Genomic DNA, 20113 nt, shown 5'->3' with positions numbered 1-20113 from the left:
GACTCTTTGCCCTTATGGCTGCTGGATGCCACCGGAGCGAATCTTCAGGCAATAAAACTACTGTACATACTGATGTTCCCAGAAAGGCTCACGGTTATTTAAAACTCCAAGGCCATTTTCTTCAACACCCCAGAGTTGGCATAGGAGTAGGTAATGGAACAATGAACCTTGCACCAGAACCCGACTTCCACCTGGGGTCACCCTAGAGAGTGCACTGGTTTCCAGCCTGGACATTGGAGATCGTTGGGACAACGTCGTAGGGCATTGATGGCTGATTCCCACTCCAACGACCCTCACTTCAGTGCCCCAACTTCTGCAGGGGCAGCTGCCACAAAACTCGCCTACCTGACCCGTGGACCAAGAGAATCTGTGGACATGATAGACACTGAAAAGAGGCAGCCCCTCAGTGTTTTGTTCAGTATTCAGCACCTCTGGGATATTGTCTGAAAGATGTTTGGTGCAAAAGGTGGGGCGGAGACACGAGATTCTCTCCTGCCTCTGTAAGCTATTCCTCGAGTTTCTTTCTTGGTGTGACACACACAACGGACAGGAGAGAAACTATACAACTCTCCTGCCTACTGTACACATTCCTGTTATTCGATCCAGTGACACCATTTGAAACATTTTGCAGAGGCTTTAGTGGAAACCACAGGCTTTTTAAAACTTTATTTTTATTTTACAAAAGTGCTACTTTTGCTATTTTTGTGTTCTACAAAACTGCGATATCATGGTGGAATTGGTGTGCCTAGTGTGGAGAAGTGTGGCTCACTGGTTAGAGCAGGCAGACCCTGAAGCAGAGGTCAGACCCGGGACCAGGGTTCGATTCCCGACGCGGCAGGGTGTTGAGCTCAAATGTCCACGGACTCGATAATTCTCGCTTCGGTGCCTGACCTAATCATGGGTTCACACTATGCAACTCTGGGCATTAAGCTTGCTTAATCTCCACAACAGCCCCCCGCGGCGGGATGCCTGGCTTTCACCTTGGGGATGCCCTGTAGGGGCTATCTCACAGGGAAAAACCAGGACGGGTTCCTAAGGCAAGCGCGGAGATACCCCTTCGGGGGTCGATTCTGGCGCTATATAAGAAATGCAATAATAATAGTATTATCTAAGTAAATCAAATATATTTATGCAGCAGGTGGAAGAGTAGCTTACTCCTATTTAGAATGATTACCATACATATTTTAGATGGTGGTTAAATTCAGGTGAACATTTAAGTATTCTTTAAAAATGAAATACCCCAAATTTTATTGAAACAAATAAAGACTTTAACAATTTGAAAGAAAAAATGTAGCACTTGTTAAGTTTATTGGCGACTTTTTGCAAACCAGTATTACAATGCCTCTAGATTAGAACTGCACAGTGCAAAGCACCACAATAACCGTTGCATCATCTTCAAATTGCACATCTGTAAACTTTTCAATCAGCATTACACCCAACTGAGTCATCTCTAAAGAAACCATCACTATCCCAGCTAGCAAGCCTGTTGACCACAGGACGGGCTTGTAGGAAGCTGGTTGTTATCAAATTAAGACTGGATTTTAATGAGATTCTAGATTATAGCTATTAACTGTGTTTAAAGTTACACTTAACACTAGTGATGTGATGGAACTACCTTCAATTATTTGTTACAGGGTCTCACGATTATATATGTATTCACCTGTGCTTCCGCACCACACAATAATTCTCCTCACTGGTGTGTTCCAATGATGTCCACTTCAAGACAACAGACTAAATGGTCACTGTACTATTAGACTAAAAAATAATACAGACAACTAATATAGTGCATGAAACACAAACACATTTGTAAGCGTGTAAATGAACAACTGTTTGAAAGGAGCTTCCTTTCACTATGTTTTGCATCCCACATCACTATTCCTATATGACTCTGGGTCTTAATGTAAAACGATTAGACATGGATCTCGCCATCCATAGAGATGCAGTACACATAATCTACCAAAGTTATGTACACAGTACCAAGTCTATACTCTCAATGAATCAGCTGTATATCACCACAACACTAATACTCTAGCATTACTCTTTCCATCAGGCCAAGATTTCAAATCCCATCATATGGTCTTGAAAAAAAGGTAGTTCACTTATAGCTACCATTGTGAAGTAGAACCAAAACGAAAAAGGTTTAGGATGCTTTGCTGAAGGTGAATTATAATAGTGGCAAGAAAAATTGTAGTCAACATAGACGCCATCTGTCAGGAATTTAATTGAGCAAACTTTTTTGATTTGTTGGGGAAGATTTAAAATGTAGCTGTGGACAGTACTGGACAGGAAAATATGAACAAACGTAAAGTAAAGTTAGAATACCATAGGGAAGTGTGTCTTGGAACTACAAAAATTCAGAAGGTGTTAAAATATTTAAGTCTTCACACTTCAGGAGTGAGAAGGAATAGGGACAACGTGTGAAAAACTGCTAGGGCCTTTCTCCAACTTATTAAAGTTAAACCTCCAAAAGCTCTTTGAAGTGCAGCAGCTAGTAAGAGAGCCAACTAGATCATACATAAGAATACACCGATTTTCAAAGGTACAATGCAACCAATAACTGATAATGGGGTCAGTAAAAACAAAGTTACTAATTCCATACACTTGGATAGGATACTGAGATGTACAAAAACACAGTTAAAAGATAAAACAAATCTTTTTTCCCTCACGTACAGAAAAAAATGCTAAGTACTGCTGAAATATTTTACATCTTATTATGATGATTATTGCAGCTAGCGAAATTCTATCATGATGAAGTCTAGGGTGTAACAAGTATAAAAATTTCAAAACATGAAATTCTGGATTTTTCGTAACACAGCCTAGGCTATCTTGCAATCTATGATAAACGCTGGTCTAACATCCGCATTACCAATAGAACCATTAACTCTAATGTGTTATATTATTGAGATTTACTTCACCTGATATCCTGCAGAGGGTGGAATCAACACAGTACTGCGGCAAGGTGGGAATGTAATGTGTGGTAATCTTCAACTTGATCAATGTGAAATTGCCATGACAGGCAACCTCATCCATTAAGGTGACTCAATTTAGAGTGGATTTCAATTACTCTGCTTTCTCAAGTTCTCCCACCACATAAAGATATGGCTTGAGGAAACAATGACGTCTGGACATAACTTATATACCATTTCACAGATAATACCGGTGACTCCTATACAAGTTCTATTAACGTTAGCAGCCTCCATCCCAAGACCAGGTGCATCAAAGAACTAGAATTTCAGCAAGTGAACGGTGAAATTAATTCTACCATAATAGTAACATCTGCAATGCCATAGCCGAAATTTAATTAACAGGAATACAAAAAAATTAACAAAGTAAATATTTGCTCTGTAAACTGCATGCCAGGGTTCCACAAAGAGATGTCACTTTGCTTTAAAATTAAAATTGACCCTCATTTCCTTGGAGTAAAGTACCATAATACGAGCTTTATTCTCCTCACATTGCAGGTCTAAATACTTTTGCACTACCTCTATATTCAACTGACCTATTTCAAAAGAAAGATTTACTGGTCCACCTAGCTATCAGACAGAATGCACTCCTATATCTTTGCTAACAAATGTGAAGCCCCCACCCGCAAAGAAACAAGAACGCCCAATAACAAACAAATATTGCACTTAAACAAGTAAACAAACAAATGTGTTACTATAAAAATGAGGCTCTAACCTGTAGAATAGTTATAAAATGGAATGAAGAAAATAACAGGATGTTGAAGTAAATAATGTATACAGCAGTTAAAGCTTCTTTCAGAAACATATAGGAAATGGTAAGTCTCAAACTACAATCCTTTCATTTTGTACGCGGCCCAATATTTTGAACAGCAAAATAAAACAAGCTATATCAGCAGCTATGCCAATATCTGAATGTCGACTTAAACTAGTCAAATTCCCATAGTGCTTTCATGTTACTGACTTAGCAACAACGTTTCACCTGTTCAGTCAATAGATTTACATTCTCAGCATCTTGAAATGTGTTGGACCACATCAGGCTTGGTAAGCACATGGATAACATCTTGTCCTTGCAAACCTCTCAGTTTTCCGTAAAGCCATTATAGTCCATCCAAACTAATGTCCTTGAGCCTTTCAAACCTTTTTCCAAACATGCAAGAAAGAAAGGTAAACAGAGAGTTCGACTGAAAGTCACCTTCATAATTAGCTAAGTTAACATTCACAATTGCTGGTTGAGAGGTCAAACGGGTATCTGGAATTGGCCACTGCAATCCAAAATGATGGCGATGCAGCTGAAAAAGATGGTCGAAAAACAGAAAAGAAACTGAATTAGCATACAGAAATGAGCATCTCATTAACAATCATGTATAGGCTGTAACGTATGGTTTGACTCGTTTTGTTACAGAACCAGATTTAGTTTTCCTTCCTAAATGTTTCAAGTTGAAACTTGAAACCTTTCTTAATGGCCGCCTCACGGTCGATAGCCTATAGGCACTACTAGAAAGACGCATGCACGAATACAACTCTTCTCTTATGGCAGCTGACCACTCTACAACAATGCCTACTCACCAATGAACAGGCTCCCCAATTCACTGAGTGCTAACAAGCACATTGTGCATTTGGTAATATCTTTAATAAATCAACACAGAGCAATTCAGCAATCGAGAGCATGCTAAAGACTAAAAACACAATTTAGTCCAATCATCAGAAATGGTTTGCACAGTAAAGAAAAGTTGCAGATTGAACTTTTTAATTAAAAACTAGATCAACACAAAAACAATTATAAGCGATACATCGTGTTTCCAGCTTTAAAAAAGAAACGGTATGGCATTCTGACATTCCCTAAAATGTGTCTATGACGGTACGGAAGCAAACCCATCATTTATATTAGAACAGCAACAATGCTCTTGTGTACAAAATCAGAAAATAAATAAAATATGCTACCGTCCAAGAGGGAGCAAAGTAAATAAAGCTGGCTCCCACCAGCACCCAGTGGAGACGACAGGGTCCATGGGCCTCCTCCCAGCAGCCCCAACTTTTAACACTTATGTTAAATATTCAAACTGCCAGCCCCTAATGGGTGCTGGCGGGAAGTCAGAAGGGGCTGTGGGACTCCCCCTGCGGCCCTAAAGTGTACATTAAGTGAGGGTGTTGTGGATGGGACCGGACCACCCAAAATATTAAAGAAAATAATAATAAATGAGCCACAGGAGAAGCTCATTTATTAATTACTGCTGCTAGGGAAGGAACGCCCTATAATGTCCTGTGAGGGGGTTTGAATTTTTTTTTGATCCTGGTGGTGCCCCTGGCAGGGGCATCACCAAGCATTTTTTTAAAATGTTGTGGAGGGCTGCAGGGAGTAGCAACAATACAAAAACCTCAACAACAAAAAATCTGTTGCAGGGATTTTGCTCAGCAACAGAACTATGCTTGGGACCATAGAGCATCGGCATGTAGGGACTGGGTCACCATACCACCTCATACGTTCCTATGACCAGAGTCTGACTCGCAACAGTGCCTCACTTGCCGTCCTAACCTTACCGGAGAAACAAGTGTATTGGCACCCCAGAACACAACACTTTCGACCCTCTCAGGGATCGTGGTAACAGGACACGCCCTTCCGCTCTCTCACTCATACTCAATAAAATAAACAAAAGACACAACAGAAGTTTCGAATATTTATTAAAACTATTGTGTCCTAAAAAGCACTATTCGTACCACAATTAGAAAACAAATATCAAAAATACTGTTGGCACGGCTAATGAATCATATACTATAAAAAGCCCAGTCATGGTATAAGACAAATTAGCCTAAAAAGCCAACCCTCCTTTCTACTTACGCTAAATGATTATATATAAAAAATCTCTGGGATTAGTTGCATACCCCGTTCTTTAGAATACACAGAGGAACGTTCTACATCCCAGCTGACGTAGCAATCTTTTCTCTGAACTGCTCAGTGTTCGTGTTAAAACTCCTATACTCAGCTATATGAAAAGACGTGTGCTCACTAACAGCAGTTGTGTTCGAGTTATGTCTAGGTGCTAGTGTCTGGTCAGAAATAATAACAAGGGGCATTGTTGCTTGACGTTGTCTATGGTGTTCAGACTAAATCCCAGGAAAAAAACAGAACACAAAAACATATACAGGTTTTGTGTGAAAGTACAATGTGGTACAAAAGCAAGCCTGTTTATATGGGAACGTGTGCAAATGAAATTGCGGTGTAGAATGTGCACAATTAGGCTAACATAGGGAAAACTACAATGAGCCATGTAGGAAACACATATCACCCTCCCTTTGGTCAGGGCAATAGCACCAAAAAGAATACCAACTGTAATATGAAGGTAAACATAATAAAAGCATAGGTTATAGTTGGGAGTTACTAAAGACAAATAGAAAAATAGATCACTTTGGAACAATTTTCAAATTATTCTGCTTAGGAGGAATCCATTGAATCATTTGCCATCTCAAGAGCAAGAGACTACATAAAGGAGTCGGGGTCCACAGATAATGATTGGTCAACTGCTTAAGTTACTAGCTCCAAAGAAAATATATGATCTCCGGTCTCAGCAGATGCTGAGACAGTTACTTGGCAACCTCCATTTGTGTTAGCAAAATCTGTATCCTGTAATCTGTGTACTGATGCACAAGTTTCCTCGTAGGCTTGTGGCCCAAACGTCGCATGGTAAAAAAGAAAAGTCACAAACCCAAGGAACAGTCCTGAAAATGGGTCGCTAAGGGGCACTTTTTAGTAGTCCAAAGTCCAAGGTAGGGGGTGTCTGCAGAGCCTTGCAAATGTCCTGTGTCCATTCAAAGGGGTACCAGATAAAATGGAACACAGGTTGCAAGCAGGTAAACCAGGCAGGCCAAAATGCTAGGGACCAATCAAGATCCAGCTCTTGTAGAAAAAACATTCCAAAGATCTGAAGAATACGCTCACGGTAGTGTTGGAGCGGTGCCAGCTTCAGAGCTCCCGCTAAAGGAGCAGCCATTGCGGAGAAGCAAGAACAGGATGAGAATGCCGCGAATGTGAAATAACTGCAAAGGGAATCCTCTGAACACACTAGGAAAAATGGAAGGGATAAAAACCGGTATTACCCCAAAGATGGTTTGAACAGAAATAACAAGGTCGGAGCCTACAACCTTAAAAATTTGGGCAAGGCCGGCCATATTAGAGGCATTATACATTTAATGCACTAATTCTCCGAAGTACAGGGGAAGATTTGTGTTTAACAATGACTGTATTTCACTAGAATGTCTAACCACCTGCAATTCAAAGGTCTGGCAAGTTACTTCTTGTTTAATGAATGATGCTTTTAGTCTGCCTAGGTTGTTGAAGTCTGCCTTCAAAGTTGGAATGGAAGGCCACAATGAGCTATCTACAATTCCACGAGGAGGGAGAAAGAAGATGTTGTTGCAACAATTGACTAACGAGAAAACAGACAAAATATACAGGACTTCAGCCCGCCTTACGCAACAGGCTTGATCACTAAGCATGAGATAACTCCCATTAGAGAGTACCGTATTAAAAAGGATAATTGCAGGAACCACTATAGCTTTAAAAAACAAGCCAAATTAGGAACTGAAGTACTACAGGCATCGTGAATTTTAACCGGTGTACAAAGAAGCGGATATCTTCTCCAGTCACAATTAGAACATTCAGAACGATATGTAAAGGGAAGTAACCATAACTCATGAATGAAGCTGCTTCCAAAGGGTTCATATCTACCTAGAGGGAAATGTTTCATGCATGCTATAAACTGAAATGATGAGATAGGCAGTGAAATAACACCATGTATTAGCCACATTGCTGAAGTTGTTTCAGCTACAGTAAATGGGAGTTGATCTAATTTTTCTAAATGCAATATTTTGTAGCTTGCAATTCAAGAAATGCCATGGAACGCACCCATGTTTGAGTGCTTGAAGCGTCTAGCTAAACTGCAGAATGGATCTAAGCTGACTTTGCCCATGATACAACATTGACGTCACTTTGCACAATATCAATAACAGATGATACAATATAGTTTAACCCCTTCGCTGCTGGGCCTTTTCCCCCCGTGAAAAGCCTTTTTTGGCTATTTGGATTAGTTCGCGCTTAGGCCCCTGTAACTTTTTGACCACGAAAGGTATCCACGCCAAATTTGCGCCCTTTTCTTCTCAACATCATGGGGATTCTAAAGGTACACAGGATTTGTGGATTCCCCTGAAGTGGACCCAGAAATTAGCCAAAATACAGCAAAATACTTTCGTTTGGGAAAAATGGGAAAAAGGGCTACAGATGAAAGCGTCTGTTTTTTTCCCTACAAATGGTAACTAAAATGGGTTTGTGGTGCTGAAATCACCATCTTCCCAGTGTTCAGGGACAAGCCGACTTTTGTCAGAAAACCAAAATGTTTACACAGTTTTGGTATTCGTCTGGGACATAGCCTATTTTTGCTATTTTTTGTGCTTTTAACCTCTTTACAGTTAATGGTAGAAATGACTATGAAAGCAATAATGTATCCTGGAAAGCCATACATTTGAGAAAAGTAGACAATTCTGAATTCAGCAAGGGGTCATTTGTGTAGATCCTTCAAGGTTTCATTATAGAAACTAACAGTTGAATATAGGAAAAATTGAAAATCTGTTGAAAAAAACAGCCATTTGTATCAACGTTTTCACCTGTAACTTCATCTAATTAAGACAGTTGTTTGAAAGCAATATACACATCCACTGGATCTTTCTGGTTGTGGGGATATATAGGACTTGTGGGTTCACCAAGAACCAGACCAACCCAGAACCAATAACTGAGCAGAGTCTTGCAAGGTGTATTAGGTCGAGCCTAGGCAGCGCGCATGCGCTGTCTGCAAGACCTGGAGTAGTCCATAAAGAACTTTGCTCCTGTCTGCTCCCACTCAATTGGTTTAAAGCAGTGTCACTCTTCTTCGCTGCTTCCTAAATAAGTCACTTCTGTTTATTCCTGAAGCAGCACCACCCAACTACAGTTATCGTCCGCCTGCATGGTTGATGTGTTGCTGACCAGAACTCTTTTATACTATTTTTGCAGCCCAGCATGCTAATGGTCATGCGTGGTTTTGGTGTGAAGCCGCTGGGTCACTCTGATGTACTGACCCAATCCAAGCGTGCCATGACTCAGGCTAGTGTGTAAGAAGGTGAGCAACCCAATTTACCCTTGCGGGCTCGGGCAGAGTTTGTTTTTACATAACAAACAAAACCCCTTGCTGGCCATTCTCTATTATAACATGACTCAGGCTAGAGCAGCAGATTTTCAGCTTTCGGTGATTTAGCTTCAGGCGCTGGGATGCTTGGGGCGAATATGCATACTGCCAGACAGAGCTAAAGGTACAGTAAATGGCAGATGGAGGTTTATGCATACACATAGTAGTAGGCTCAGCGTTACCCATTCAGAGCTTTCTTTAAAGCTTAACAAGTATTACGTGTGCAGGTGGCAGAGTATTACATGTACCGTAACTGCTCCCTCGCGCTGCTGGGCTATGGCTCGGTATTCATTTAAGAATCAACGTTTTGTTGGAGATACCGTGACCAGCACCTTCTGGGTTGGGGGCATAATTAAAAGTAGAAACTTTTACTGTGCCCTCTCTCATGTGCTTCCTTTCCCCAGCTATGTTTTTGGCACATTTTCTGCTCCAGTCCTCCCAGCACATTGCGCGCGCACACACACACACACGCACTGTAAGCAGCACTGCTGGCGCAGCTGATTTCCCTCGTAATCGAGACTTGTGCATTCTGTGTGTTGGGCAACATTCCGCCCCAGGCTTGAAGTGCACGAGCAGCTGCACCCCTCCTCCACTGCTTTCTCGTTAGTCACGCATTTCTTTCCCACAGATTTAGAGCGAAATTGCAGCAGCTCACACCTTCCCCTTTCTAGCGAAAGCAAACTTTTTAAAATCACTACATCCCGCCCCCTCCGCTCTTTCCGTGAATTATTTTAATTAATTCCATACACTTAAATTGGCTTGCCCTGGATATATGCCATCTGCACAGTACTCCCCTGAGCAACACTAAGGTTAGTGCTTTAATACTTCATTTACTTGTTACTTATTTATTTTAGCCCGTTGATGCAGCCTTCCACACAAACATAGCAATTCCCTGTTTGCCGAGAGTTCACTGCATTGCTTTGGTATCCTGCTCTATTTTGAATAATAACTTACGCTACATGCTCAGGGAATTCTGGATTGACAAACCCGGTCGGAGAGCTTGCCTTTGTTTCTCTCGTGTGAAAGCCTCGGACCATGATGCCAATATGTTTATGCTTTTGGCCCATCACTGGACGTTTTGATTCCCGCTTCATTATAAGCCCTCCACCCACCATCCGAGTGCACACAGCCCCTGCAGCAATGGGTTTTTATTTGATTTACTTTAGCCTATTGATACGCCCTTCCACATGAACGCGATACAAAAAGGATGATGGACGGAGCGTTTGAGCAAATCAAACACTCACCCCCAGTCAACTGATCTGGGTTTAATCCATCACCATTCTTTAGCTCACTCAGCCACCCCAATTCAGACATGGCCATATGCAAATCAGTCTGACCCTGTGCCTCATGGGAACAGTCCAGCCCGAACTGCCAAGCCATGTCTTCCCTGGACCGGAAACAAGCATCCTGGGACCGGTTTCGGATTCATAATCCTCATCACCCAGGCTATCTTGAATCCAGTGGCCAAGTGAGCAAGGGACTCACGTCTGAGCATACCCTGCCAACTTAGGGCGAACAAAGCGATACAAAAGGGGATGATGGACGGAACGTTTGAGCAAATCAAACACTCACCCCCAGTCAACTGATCTGGGTTTAATCCATCACCATTCTTTAGCTCACTCAGCCACCACAGTTCAGACATGGCCATATGCAAATCAGTCTGACCCTGTGCCTCATGGGAACAGTCTAGCCCGAACTGCCAAGCCATGTCTTCCCTGGACCGGAAACAAGCATCCTGGGACCGGTTTAGGATTCATAATCCTCATCAGCCAGGCTATCTTGAATCCAGTGGCCAAGTGAGCAAGGGACTCACGTCTGAGCATACCCTGCCAACTTAGGGCGAACAAAGCGATACAAAAGGGGATGATAGACAGAGCGTTTGAGCAAATCAAACACTCACCCCCAGTCAACTGATCTGGGTTTAATCCATCACCATTCTTTAGCTCACTCAGCCATCCCAGTTCAGACATGGCCAAATGCAAATCAGTCTGACCCTGTGCCTCATGGGAACAGTCTAGCCCGAACTGCCAAGCCATGTCTTCCCTGGACCGGAAACAAGCATCCTGGGACCGGTTTCGGATTCATAATCCTCATCGCTTCCACATAAACGCAGCATTCCCCTGTTTGCTGAGAGGCCCTGACACATGCTGCGTCGCTTTGGTATCCTGCTCTATTTTGAATAACAGCTTCCACTACGTGCTCAAGGAATTCTGGATTTACAAATAGGGTAACTTTGACAGCTGTCTTGTAGCAAACATAACGGGTAAATAGAAATGTGTGATTTGCAACATGACAACGATTTGTAAGTTCTTCTCAGTATTGCCAGAGACTGGCTGGTATTGGCTTTTAAAGGACTGTGTTTTCCTCCGCGTGTGCTGGCTCGAGATAAACCATGCCCACCACAGCGTGAAATATTTTTAAATGTGCACACTTCTTTACAAACATCAGCTGCATACCTCAGCTTAATCTCCCACTCGCTCTTTTGTGTGTACAATGTCTTTCCCGTTGATTTAAACTTGCGGTCTGTGGACCCTTGTCTGCGCTTAGGAGATTTTTGTGCTCCTTATAATAAAGCAGTCACAATATTTCCAAGCTCTAATTCAAAAGTAAGCCTGAAATATTATTTCTTCTAGTTACTGCATAACTCAAGACCCTTTCAGTGTTGTTATTGATGAGTCATAATCAATCAATCAATCAATCAAATCATTTGTAAAGCGCACTACTCATCCGAGAGGGTCTCAAGGCGCTGGGGTGGGGAATGCTGCTACTGCTCGAAATGCCAGGTCTTGAGGAGTTTTCTGAAGGTCACCAGGTCTTGGGTCTGCCGTAGGTGGATGGGGAGGGTGTTCCAAGTCTTGACGGCGAGGTGGGAGAACAATCTGCCACCTGAGGTCGCTCTTCGGAAGCGGGGGACTGCAGTGCTTAATTTGTGCCGGTGCTTTCCGGTGCTTAGCACCGGCACTTATTTATCAGGGCCGGGTCTAGAAGTCAGGGCCAAGTTACAACTCACATCAACAGCTGCACACGTGCGTAGTGTCAGCCTGACACTACGCACATTGTGCAGCTGTTGATGTGAGTTGTAACTTACTGTCAGCCAATATAAACAACTGCAGAAACTCTGTCCTTATGGTGAAGAGCTCAACTGAAAATAAATTAATGCCTTCAGTCTGTTTTGCCCCATGGGCGGATCACGGTGTTAAAACTGCTCCGACCTCTTCTAAGATGAAATGGGCCTGCTTCAGTGCACTCGTGTGATTTTTGAAAGGTGCAGCCCTTGCAGAAAGTTAGTGCAGGGTATTGCTTTCCTTCTATAAATGTTGTCAGGGGCAAGCAGGGGCAGCGTACTCACACACTTCCTTTACTTTACAGGAGAGTCGGTGCCCGGACAATACTATTTCTGCAGAGGCACCTATCTTCCTAACAAAACGCATCAATTACTCGGACTGTTTTTGTGGCATTGAAGGCTTTCTTAATTATACTAAGAAGCTATTTCAACTTGCGCCGCCAAACCTGCTTTCTGTTACAGCTCCCCGTTTCACGGCAGGTCCCTCATGGACACACTGTTGCGGAGGAGCCATCTCCGGTCGGCGCGCATTCTGAGGCAGGTTGTTGAATTTCCTGCCTGCCAGTGGGGCCCCAAAGCACACAGGAAATCAATCCTTGGCCTGCTGCAAGGCCTAGAGTTAAAGGAGGAAGCCGGTGTTTAAGGATTGACCACCTGCTCATTACTTTCTAACCTGGACCTGTGCTGTAGCTGTGTGTGCCCTGCCCAGGCAGAGCCCAACTTATGCCCTGGACTCACCACGCCAGCGTGAGTCTCCTAGTGGGAGCAGGTGCACAGGCTGAGGCTGGACTGCAGCAGGGCTCGCTGCCTGGCTCTGACCAAGAGACAGGCTAGTGATCCACGCAGAGCCACATCTGCAGTTCCTCTGGTAGATCATTCTGACAGCTATAAAGAGATTCAGGTTAGTCAGATATTCATTTATTAATCTGTTACTGCTCACATTTAAAATGTTTGTGTTACAAGAATGGAGAGGGGACTCCAGCACGGAATAAGCCTTGAAAATGGGCACACTAACTTGTCAGTCTATGCTGTAAATGAAGGGCCTTCTAAGGTGGAAGTTTTGCTTCAACTAGTAGATGTGCTGATTTATTTGTGAAAAGTGTTTAATATCCCTGCTTGACAGAGGCACTATGAAGCAGTAGCCTTTATGCAGTGAGACTTGCTGAGTTAGAGGTAGATCAGGTGATTACCCCTGGAGAGAGGTCAGACTTTTGTCTACTGGCAGTTTTCACTCTGACCATAAAGCAGCGCCTAGGGTTAATATGTCTACTGCAAGGAAAGTCTACCACCATATTATATTGTATTGAACTGCAGTATTGTATGTGGATAACTCAGTGGGTTGCTGCATTTGTCACAGAGATCGTTGTTACATATGTTTCAGCCACTAACTGGAGTGGAGGTTGGGGGGAAGGGTGCTGAGTATTTAAAAAATAAATAATAACTATTTAAAAATTAAATAATAGCTTTAACTGCACCTGCTGCAGAGTTCTATTTTCTTCTTGCTCAAATGAGAGTGATTTCTGATATTTGTCTATTTCCATAGACTTCATTGTATGATTTTGGTTGCAAGAAAATGCCACACAGTTAGTCTGAATGACTCTCCAATGAATCTATGACAATCTCACACATAAGCAATCTGTACATTAGCAGCTATACTCAAATGGGTGCAATTTTGTATATATATACGATTCCCTCGTCTTCATTGCTTGATTTTGCTCACAAGAAAGTGTCACTCATATTTGTTGGAATGGCAGCTATGCATGTCGTTTTGAGGCATGCACGCACTACACACTAGCCAGCAGTCCGGCACAATTAACTGAAGTAGCGGCATGCCGTGCAGCGTGCAGCAGCAAGCCTGTTGAAAAAGGCAGTAATCAAGTAATAACTAACTCTGCTTTCACCTGAGCGTGCAATATAGGTCATTGAACGGTGGAATCTGCTTTTTCATAAATGTTTTCTGACCGTAGTTTCTTCACGGGAACCTGAATGTGGCATCTGTTTATTTTGCAATGTTCAGTGTCTGCCATGTCTGTACAAGTCAATGAAAGGTTTGATTGGTTTGTCCTGGAAGCTTCGTGTGCAGCTGGCGCTCGGTGATGGAAGTTCGTTTTGCACAGTGTGACTATCACAGGCCAATTAGTAGCAAAGACAAAGTATTTGAGTGGTCTAATGCCGGAGCGAGATATTGAATTTATGTGCAAATTAATGGTTTCCGGCAGTCAGGCCACGAGCCTGATAAAGAGAGATATAAAAAGAGCAATGGGATGTGTAGGGTGAGGACAGGTCTTCGCACTTTCCTGGTGCAAGCTCCTCGTGGTGCCCTCTGGTGCCAGCTTGTCACACAGCTTATCAATGCCAGACAAGGGATTATCCAGAAAAGGAAAATACCTCTCTCTTTGACCGTCCCTGTAAAGCGTGGATGAGCAAATAGGGACCCCACCATCCTTGAGGTTTTCAGGGGAGTTTGTGCTTAAGAAACCTTTTGTCGTAGTTAATGATAAAATAGGGTTTTAAAGAAATTCTCCAAACAAAAAATGGCTTCTGAATGCTTTCCCATAAAAAAATACAAAAAGTATTTCCAGTTTGCTGAGGCGGACTGTTGGTGTTTTCATCCTTTTGACACCCTTTCTCCACTTTTCCTTTCATTAATGTTTTTTTACTTTTCTCACCTCTATACTTTTTGTTTCCTTTTTGAAAATTCCAGCCTTTGTGACTGCAAAACTCTTTCAAAATCAGCCTTATGTGGTTAAATGTAAAGTCTGGAGTGCTAATAAAAACGAATGCTGACAGTATAATACCTGATGTAACGCCAGGGAACATTTCCAGTCCTCAATTCAAATATTCATTTGTTTCAAACACTAAGTGTTGAAGTTAAATTGTATTATATATTTAATGGCAATCGAACTTTGATACGGAGTAAACAACACATGTCTTGTTGTGGGCTGGAAATAATGAACACAGGGGAGCCAGTAAGTGCATTTTTTGTTACATTTGTCATCTCAAACCACCAACCTCATTGATGCTTTTCAAAAACATAAATGTCACACAATGATTAGCATTCAGCACATTTTAAGTCAGCAACCTTTTAGGTTTGACTTGATGACACCTGCGTCATTCATGGGAGATGTTTCCATATGATATGCACGAATGGACTAGGATACAGGTTTTTAGAAATGCTTGCATTTGTTTGAAAGAGATATGCAATTATGTCATCCAGGTGTTAGATATTTCAGCACAGACAAGCTTGAGGTAACATAGAATGTTGTGACAACTAACTTTCTCAACTAGGATGGCACTGAAGCCTTACTGGACAATCTATGCCACAATACATCACTGCTGTCTGCAAGTTGGTACCAACCAAAACAATAACCACTAAATTTGGCATTAAATCCACTAAAAATGGTTCCAAGTGGTGCCTGTGGACGTAAAACAAACCAGTCTCAACCTGTAATGCAAGTTGCACAAGACTATTTTAACTGAAGATAGTCCCTCTCTAAAAGATACTTGTAAGACCTCCATAGTGCCATAAGGAGAGCCAAAAAGTTTTAATTTACAAAATTCATCTAGCTGGTCTGACTGAATAAGAGAAATCTTCAGCATCTTTCAAGAACTGTCTAACCCAGATACCCAAAAGAACAACCCCTGCGCATCACAACAATATTGTGGCAAAACTCCTAGATTCCTTTTGTTAAAAATTAGCACCATCAGTGACTCCAACATTACTGCCCTGTACTATCTGCCTGACACTATCTCTCCTTTCTTCACAGTTTTCATCCTTTCTCTACCTCGGTCTATCTGTGTTATATTATTGCTTCACTTGCAGCACTTAACCTTCCCTGTTAGCTCTGGAATGGCATTTTAATGGCATTTTATTTAGGTGTAGGCATAAACAATAGGAAGATGGGAGCCCAAAACGTAGTAATTATAGCCTAGGTGTCCCCTTTAAGTGCATTAGTCATTTCAGCCAATTTATTCCAAAATTGTGCTTTAAATGCACTTTTTGATTTAATTTTTCTCAAAAAGTTCTCGGGCTGCGGGAACCTACTATCAAACATTTACTTAAGGAAGGCTTTGTTGCTGAAAATTCAGATACGGTATTACATCTGGCTTTCAGCAGTGGCAGTTGAGGATGTGGGTGGAGCCAGTGGAGGAAGTGGGTGGAGCCGGGGGAAGGGGTGTGGTCTCTTAAAAAATTTGAGCACCTGCACTTAATAATTTACAAATTAAGCACTGGGGGACTGTAGCGAGGGTGAGGTCAGCGGAGCTGAGCTGGCGGGTGGGGGTGTAGAAGCGGAGTCGTCTGTTGAGGTACGTTGGTCCGGTGTTGTGGCGTGCCTTGTGTGCGTGGGTGAGGAGCTTGAAGGTTATCCTCTTGTTGACCGGAAGCCAGTGCAGGTCTTTCAGGTGGGGTGTGATGTGGCTGCGGCGAGGGATGTTGAGGATCAGGCGCGCAGAGGCGTTCTGGATGCGTTGGAGCAGTCTCAGGAGTTTGGCCGAGGCTCCTGCGTAGAGGGCGTTTCCATAGTCCAACCTGCTTCTGACAAGGGCCTGGGTGACTGTTCTTCTCATTTCAGTGGGGATCCACTTGTAGATCCTACAGAGCATGCGGAGGGCGTTGAGGCAGGAGGAGGAGACGGCGTTGACCTGTTTAGTCATGGAGAGGGTGGAGTCGAGGATGACTCCTAGGTTGCGTGCGTGATGGTGGGTGTTGGAGCGGTTCCCAGAGAGGTCGGCCACCGGGAGTCGTCCCAGGCTGAAGGGTTGAATCCGAGGATAAGGACCTCCGTCTTGTCCGAGTTCAGCTTCAGTCGGCTGTTCCTCATCCATTCAGCAACGGCCTTCATTCCTTCGTGAAGGTTGGTTTTGGCGGTGTGGGGTCCTTGGTGAGGGAGAGTATCAGCTGGGTGTCATCGGCGTAGGAGAGGATGTTGAGGTCGTGCCGACGGGCGACGTGGGCGAGCGGTGCCATGTAGATGTTAAACAGGGTTGGGATGAGCCCTGGGGTACGCCGCAGATGATCTCAGTGGCTTCGGAGCGGAAGGAGGGAAGGCGGATGCTCTGTGTTCTGCCGGAGAGGATCCCAGCGTTGTGGAAGCGTGTTCGTAGTGTGTGGTGACAGACCGTGTCGAAGGCGGCTGACAGGTCCAAGAGGCTTTGGGCCGCCGTTTCTCCGTTGTCCAACAGGGACTTGATGCCATCAGTGGCGGCGATGAGGGCAGTCTCGGTGCTGTGGTTGCTGCGGAACCCGGACTGGGAAGGGTCCAGGATGTTGTTCTCCTTGAGGTAGCGGGTCGGTTGTTCGTTAACGATCTTCTCGATGACCTTTGCCAGGAACGGGAGCAGGGAGATGGGCCGGAAGTTCTTAAGGTTCCTGGGGTCCGCCTTGGGTTTTCTGAGTAAGGCGTTGATCTCTGCATGCTTCCAGCTCTCTGGGAAGGTTGCTGTCTCGAAGGTGGTGTTGATGACTTTCTGGAGATGGGGTGCGATGGATGTGCTGGCTTTGTTGAAGATGTGGTGTGGGCATGGATCTGACGGAGATCCGGAGTGGATGGTGTTCATGATCTTGATGGTGTCATCATCATTGATGTTGGTCCAGTAGAGCAGGCGGTTGGTGCGGATGGTGGTCGTGGGGGCGGAGGTCTAAGTGGTTGCCAGGGCGTGGCGTTGAAACTGTCGTGGATGTCGTTGATCTTGCGGTGGAAGAAGTTGGCCAGCGAGTCGCACAGGTCTTGCGAGGGTGGGATGTCGTTGCTGTTGGAGCTGTGGTTGGAGAGTTCCTTCACAATTTTGAAGAGCTCTTTGCTGTTGTGCGCGTTGTTGTCTAGGTGGTCTTTGAAGGAGGCCCTTTTGGCGGATCTGATGAGGTGATGGTGTCTGCGGGTGGTATTCTTGTGGGCGGCGTGGCTGTCCGGTGTAGGTTCACAGAGCCATATCTTCCCCAGCTTTCGGCAGGTTTGCTTGGGGCCCGGAGGTCTTCAGCGAACCAGCTGGCTTTCTTGTTGGTATGATTGTTGGAGGATTTCTTGATCGGGGCGAGGGTGTTGGCGCAGTCGTTGATCCACTGTCTGAGGTTGCGGGCGGCGGTGTCGGGGTCGGCATGGATGGCGGGTGGGCTCTGGGCGAGGGTGGTGGTTAGCTGGTCTTCGGTGACTTTGCTCCAGCAGCGGTGAGGCATCTGTTGGGTGCGGTGGTGCGTGGTGGGTTTCTTGAAGGTGAAGTGGATGCAGCGGTGGTCAGTCCAGTGGAGCTCGGTGGTATGGTTGAAGGAGACGTGGGGGCTTGCGGAGAAGATGGGGTCAAGCGTGTGACCGGTGGAGTGGGTGGGTGTTGTGACGAGTTGTCTGAGTCCGAGGTTGGCTAGGTTGTCGATGAGAGTGGTAGAGTTGGTGTTGTCATTGTTCTCGAGGTGGAAGTTCAGGTCCCCGAGGAGGATGTAGTCCGTGGAGGGGAGGGTGTGTGTGCTGACGAAGTCGGCGATGGAGTCGCTGAACTGTGGTCGGGGCCCGGCGGTCTGTAGATGAGGGTTCCTCTGAGGGTGGTGTTGGGGTCGGTGTGGATCTGGAAATGCAGGTGTTCGGCGGTGCTGAGAGTGTCGTCGGTTTTGGTCGAGACTCTGAGAGTGTTCCTGTGGACAATGGCGATTCCTCCTCCCACTCTGTTGGTGCGGTCCTTGCGGGTGATCTTGTAGCCTTCCGGGACGGCTATGGCTATGTCGGGTGCCGATGCGGGGTTCAGCCAGGACTCCGTCAGCAAGGCGACGTCTGGGGAAGTTGAGTCACATAAGTCCCAGAGTTCAACGGCATGATTTCGGGCGGAGCGGGTGTCGAGAAGGATGCATCTAAGGTGGTTGGGTTCTTTCCTGGTCGGCAGCATTGTGGGGCGGATGCTTGTGAAGCTGCAGTTCCGGCAGGTGAAAGCTCCGTGGGTGCGCTTCCGGGCGGCCAGGAAGCAGGTGTGTGATCGTCTGATGTTGAGTGCATGGAGGGTTCTGGCATCGTAGCGGTGTCGGGCGTCGTGGCGTTCGTGGTGTCCAGGGGTCCTGGCGCTGGGCACGGTCCAGGCACGGACGGGCACAGATGGGCTTGCCTTAGGTGCGCCAGCGGCGCGGCCGCGCAGGGTATGAGAGGTTTCCATATGAGGGGATGTGGGAGTGAGGAGCAGCTGGGAGGCGGGAGCGGGGCGGCGAATGGGATTGCAGGTAGGCAGGCCGCAGGGACGCAGCGGCGGGAAAAACGGGCGGGGGCCGCAAGAGAACTGGGCACAGGAAGGAAACACAAGTTTAGGCAAGAAAACAAGTACAGGCACAGAGGAATAAAAACAAATTTGGGCAAGAAAGCAAGTTAGGCACAGGGGAATAAAAACAAATCTGGGCAAGAAAGCAAGTACAGGCACAGGGGAAAAATATAAGATTAGGCAAAAACAATGCAGGTAGAGCCGTGCAGCAGCGTGGGGAGCGACCTGCCTGCGAGCAGGGTCATAAAGCTGTGCAATTATTTAAAATAAACCAGTGCTTGCATTCGTCTTCAGCTCCTAATGAGTTACTGCAAGGTAGGTGTTAGTTCAAACATTGCAGGAAGAAACTTACAAAGTCCCTTTTAGTGTAGCCATAAAAATTACCTGTCATCAATCTTGGAATGAACAAGTGGCAGGAAACTGGGCAATTGTGGATATCTATTATATGCAGAAATCAAGAAACACAAATAGTTGTTCAACTTTTAAACAGTACACCTGTCTGGAAAGCTTTAAAAGCAGTATGCTGAAACTGTCCGTATTTCTATAATGGATCACATGGTGCACAGTAGAACATTAAGAGGGCATGCATTTAGATCTGACATCTGTGGTGGTATTTCCCAAAATGTTTTGCCTTCATACCG

General features: G+C 44.7%; 1 protein-coding gene across 1 annotated transcript in view; it reads right to left on the bottom strand.

Moving 5' to 3' along the window:
* Positions 1-1275: 1275 nt before the first annotated feature.
* The window catches only part of RLIG1 (RNA 5'-phosphate and 3'-OH ligase 1), a 199569-nt gene continuing 180731 nt past the window's right edge, over positions 1276-20113 (bottom strand). The window contains exon 7 of the mRNA XM_086918000.1: positions 1276-4252. Within this exon, the coding sequence (XP_086774126.1) occupies positions 4061-4252 (192 nt within the window). The 3' untranslated portion in view covers positions 1276-4060. The remainder of the gene's footprint in view (positions 4253-20113) is intronic.

This window comes from Lissotriton vulgaris, chromosome 1_1 (assembly GCF_964263255.1).
Source record: "Lissotriton vulgaris chromosome 1_1, aLisVul1.2, whole genome shotgun sequence".
Lineage (NCBI taxonomy): Eukaryota > Metazoa > Chordata > Amphibia > Caudata > Salamandridae > Lissotriton > Lissotriton vulgaris.
This window is presented reverse-complemented; position numbering and strand designations above follow the sequence as displayed.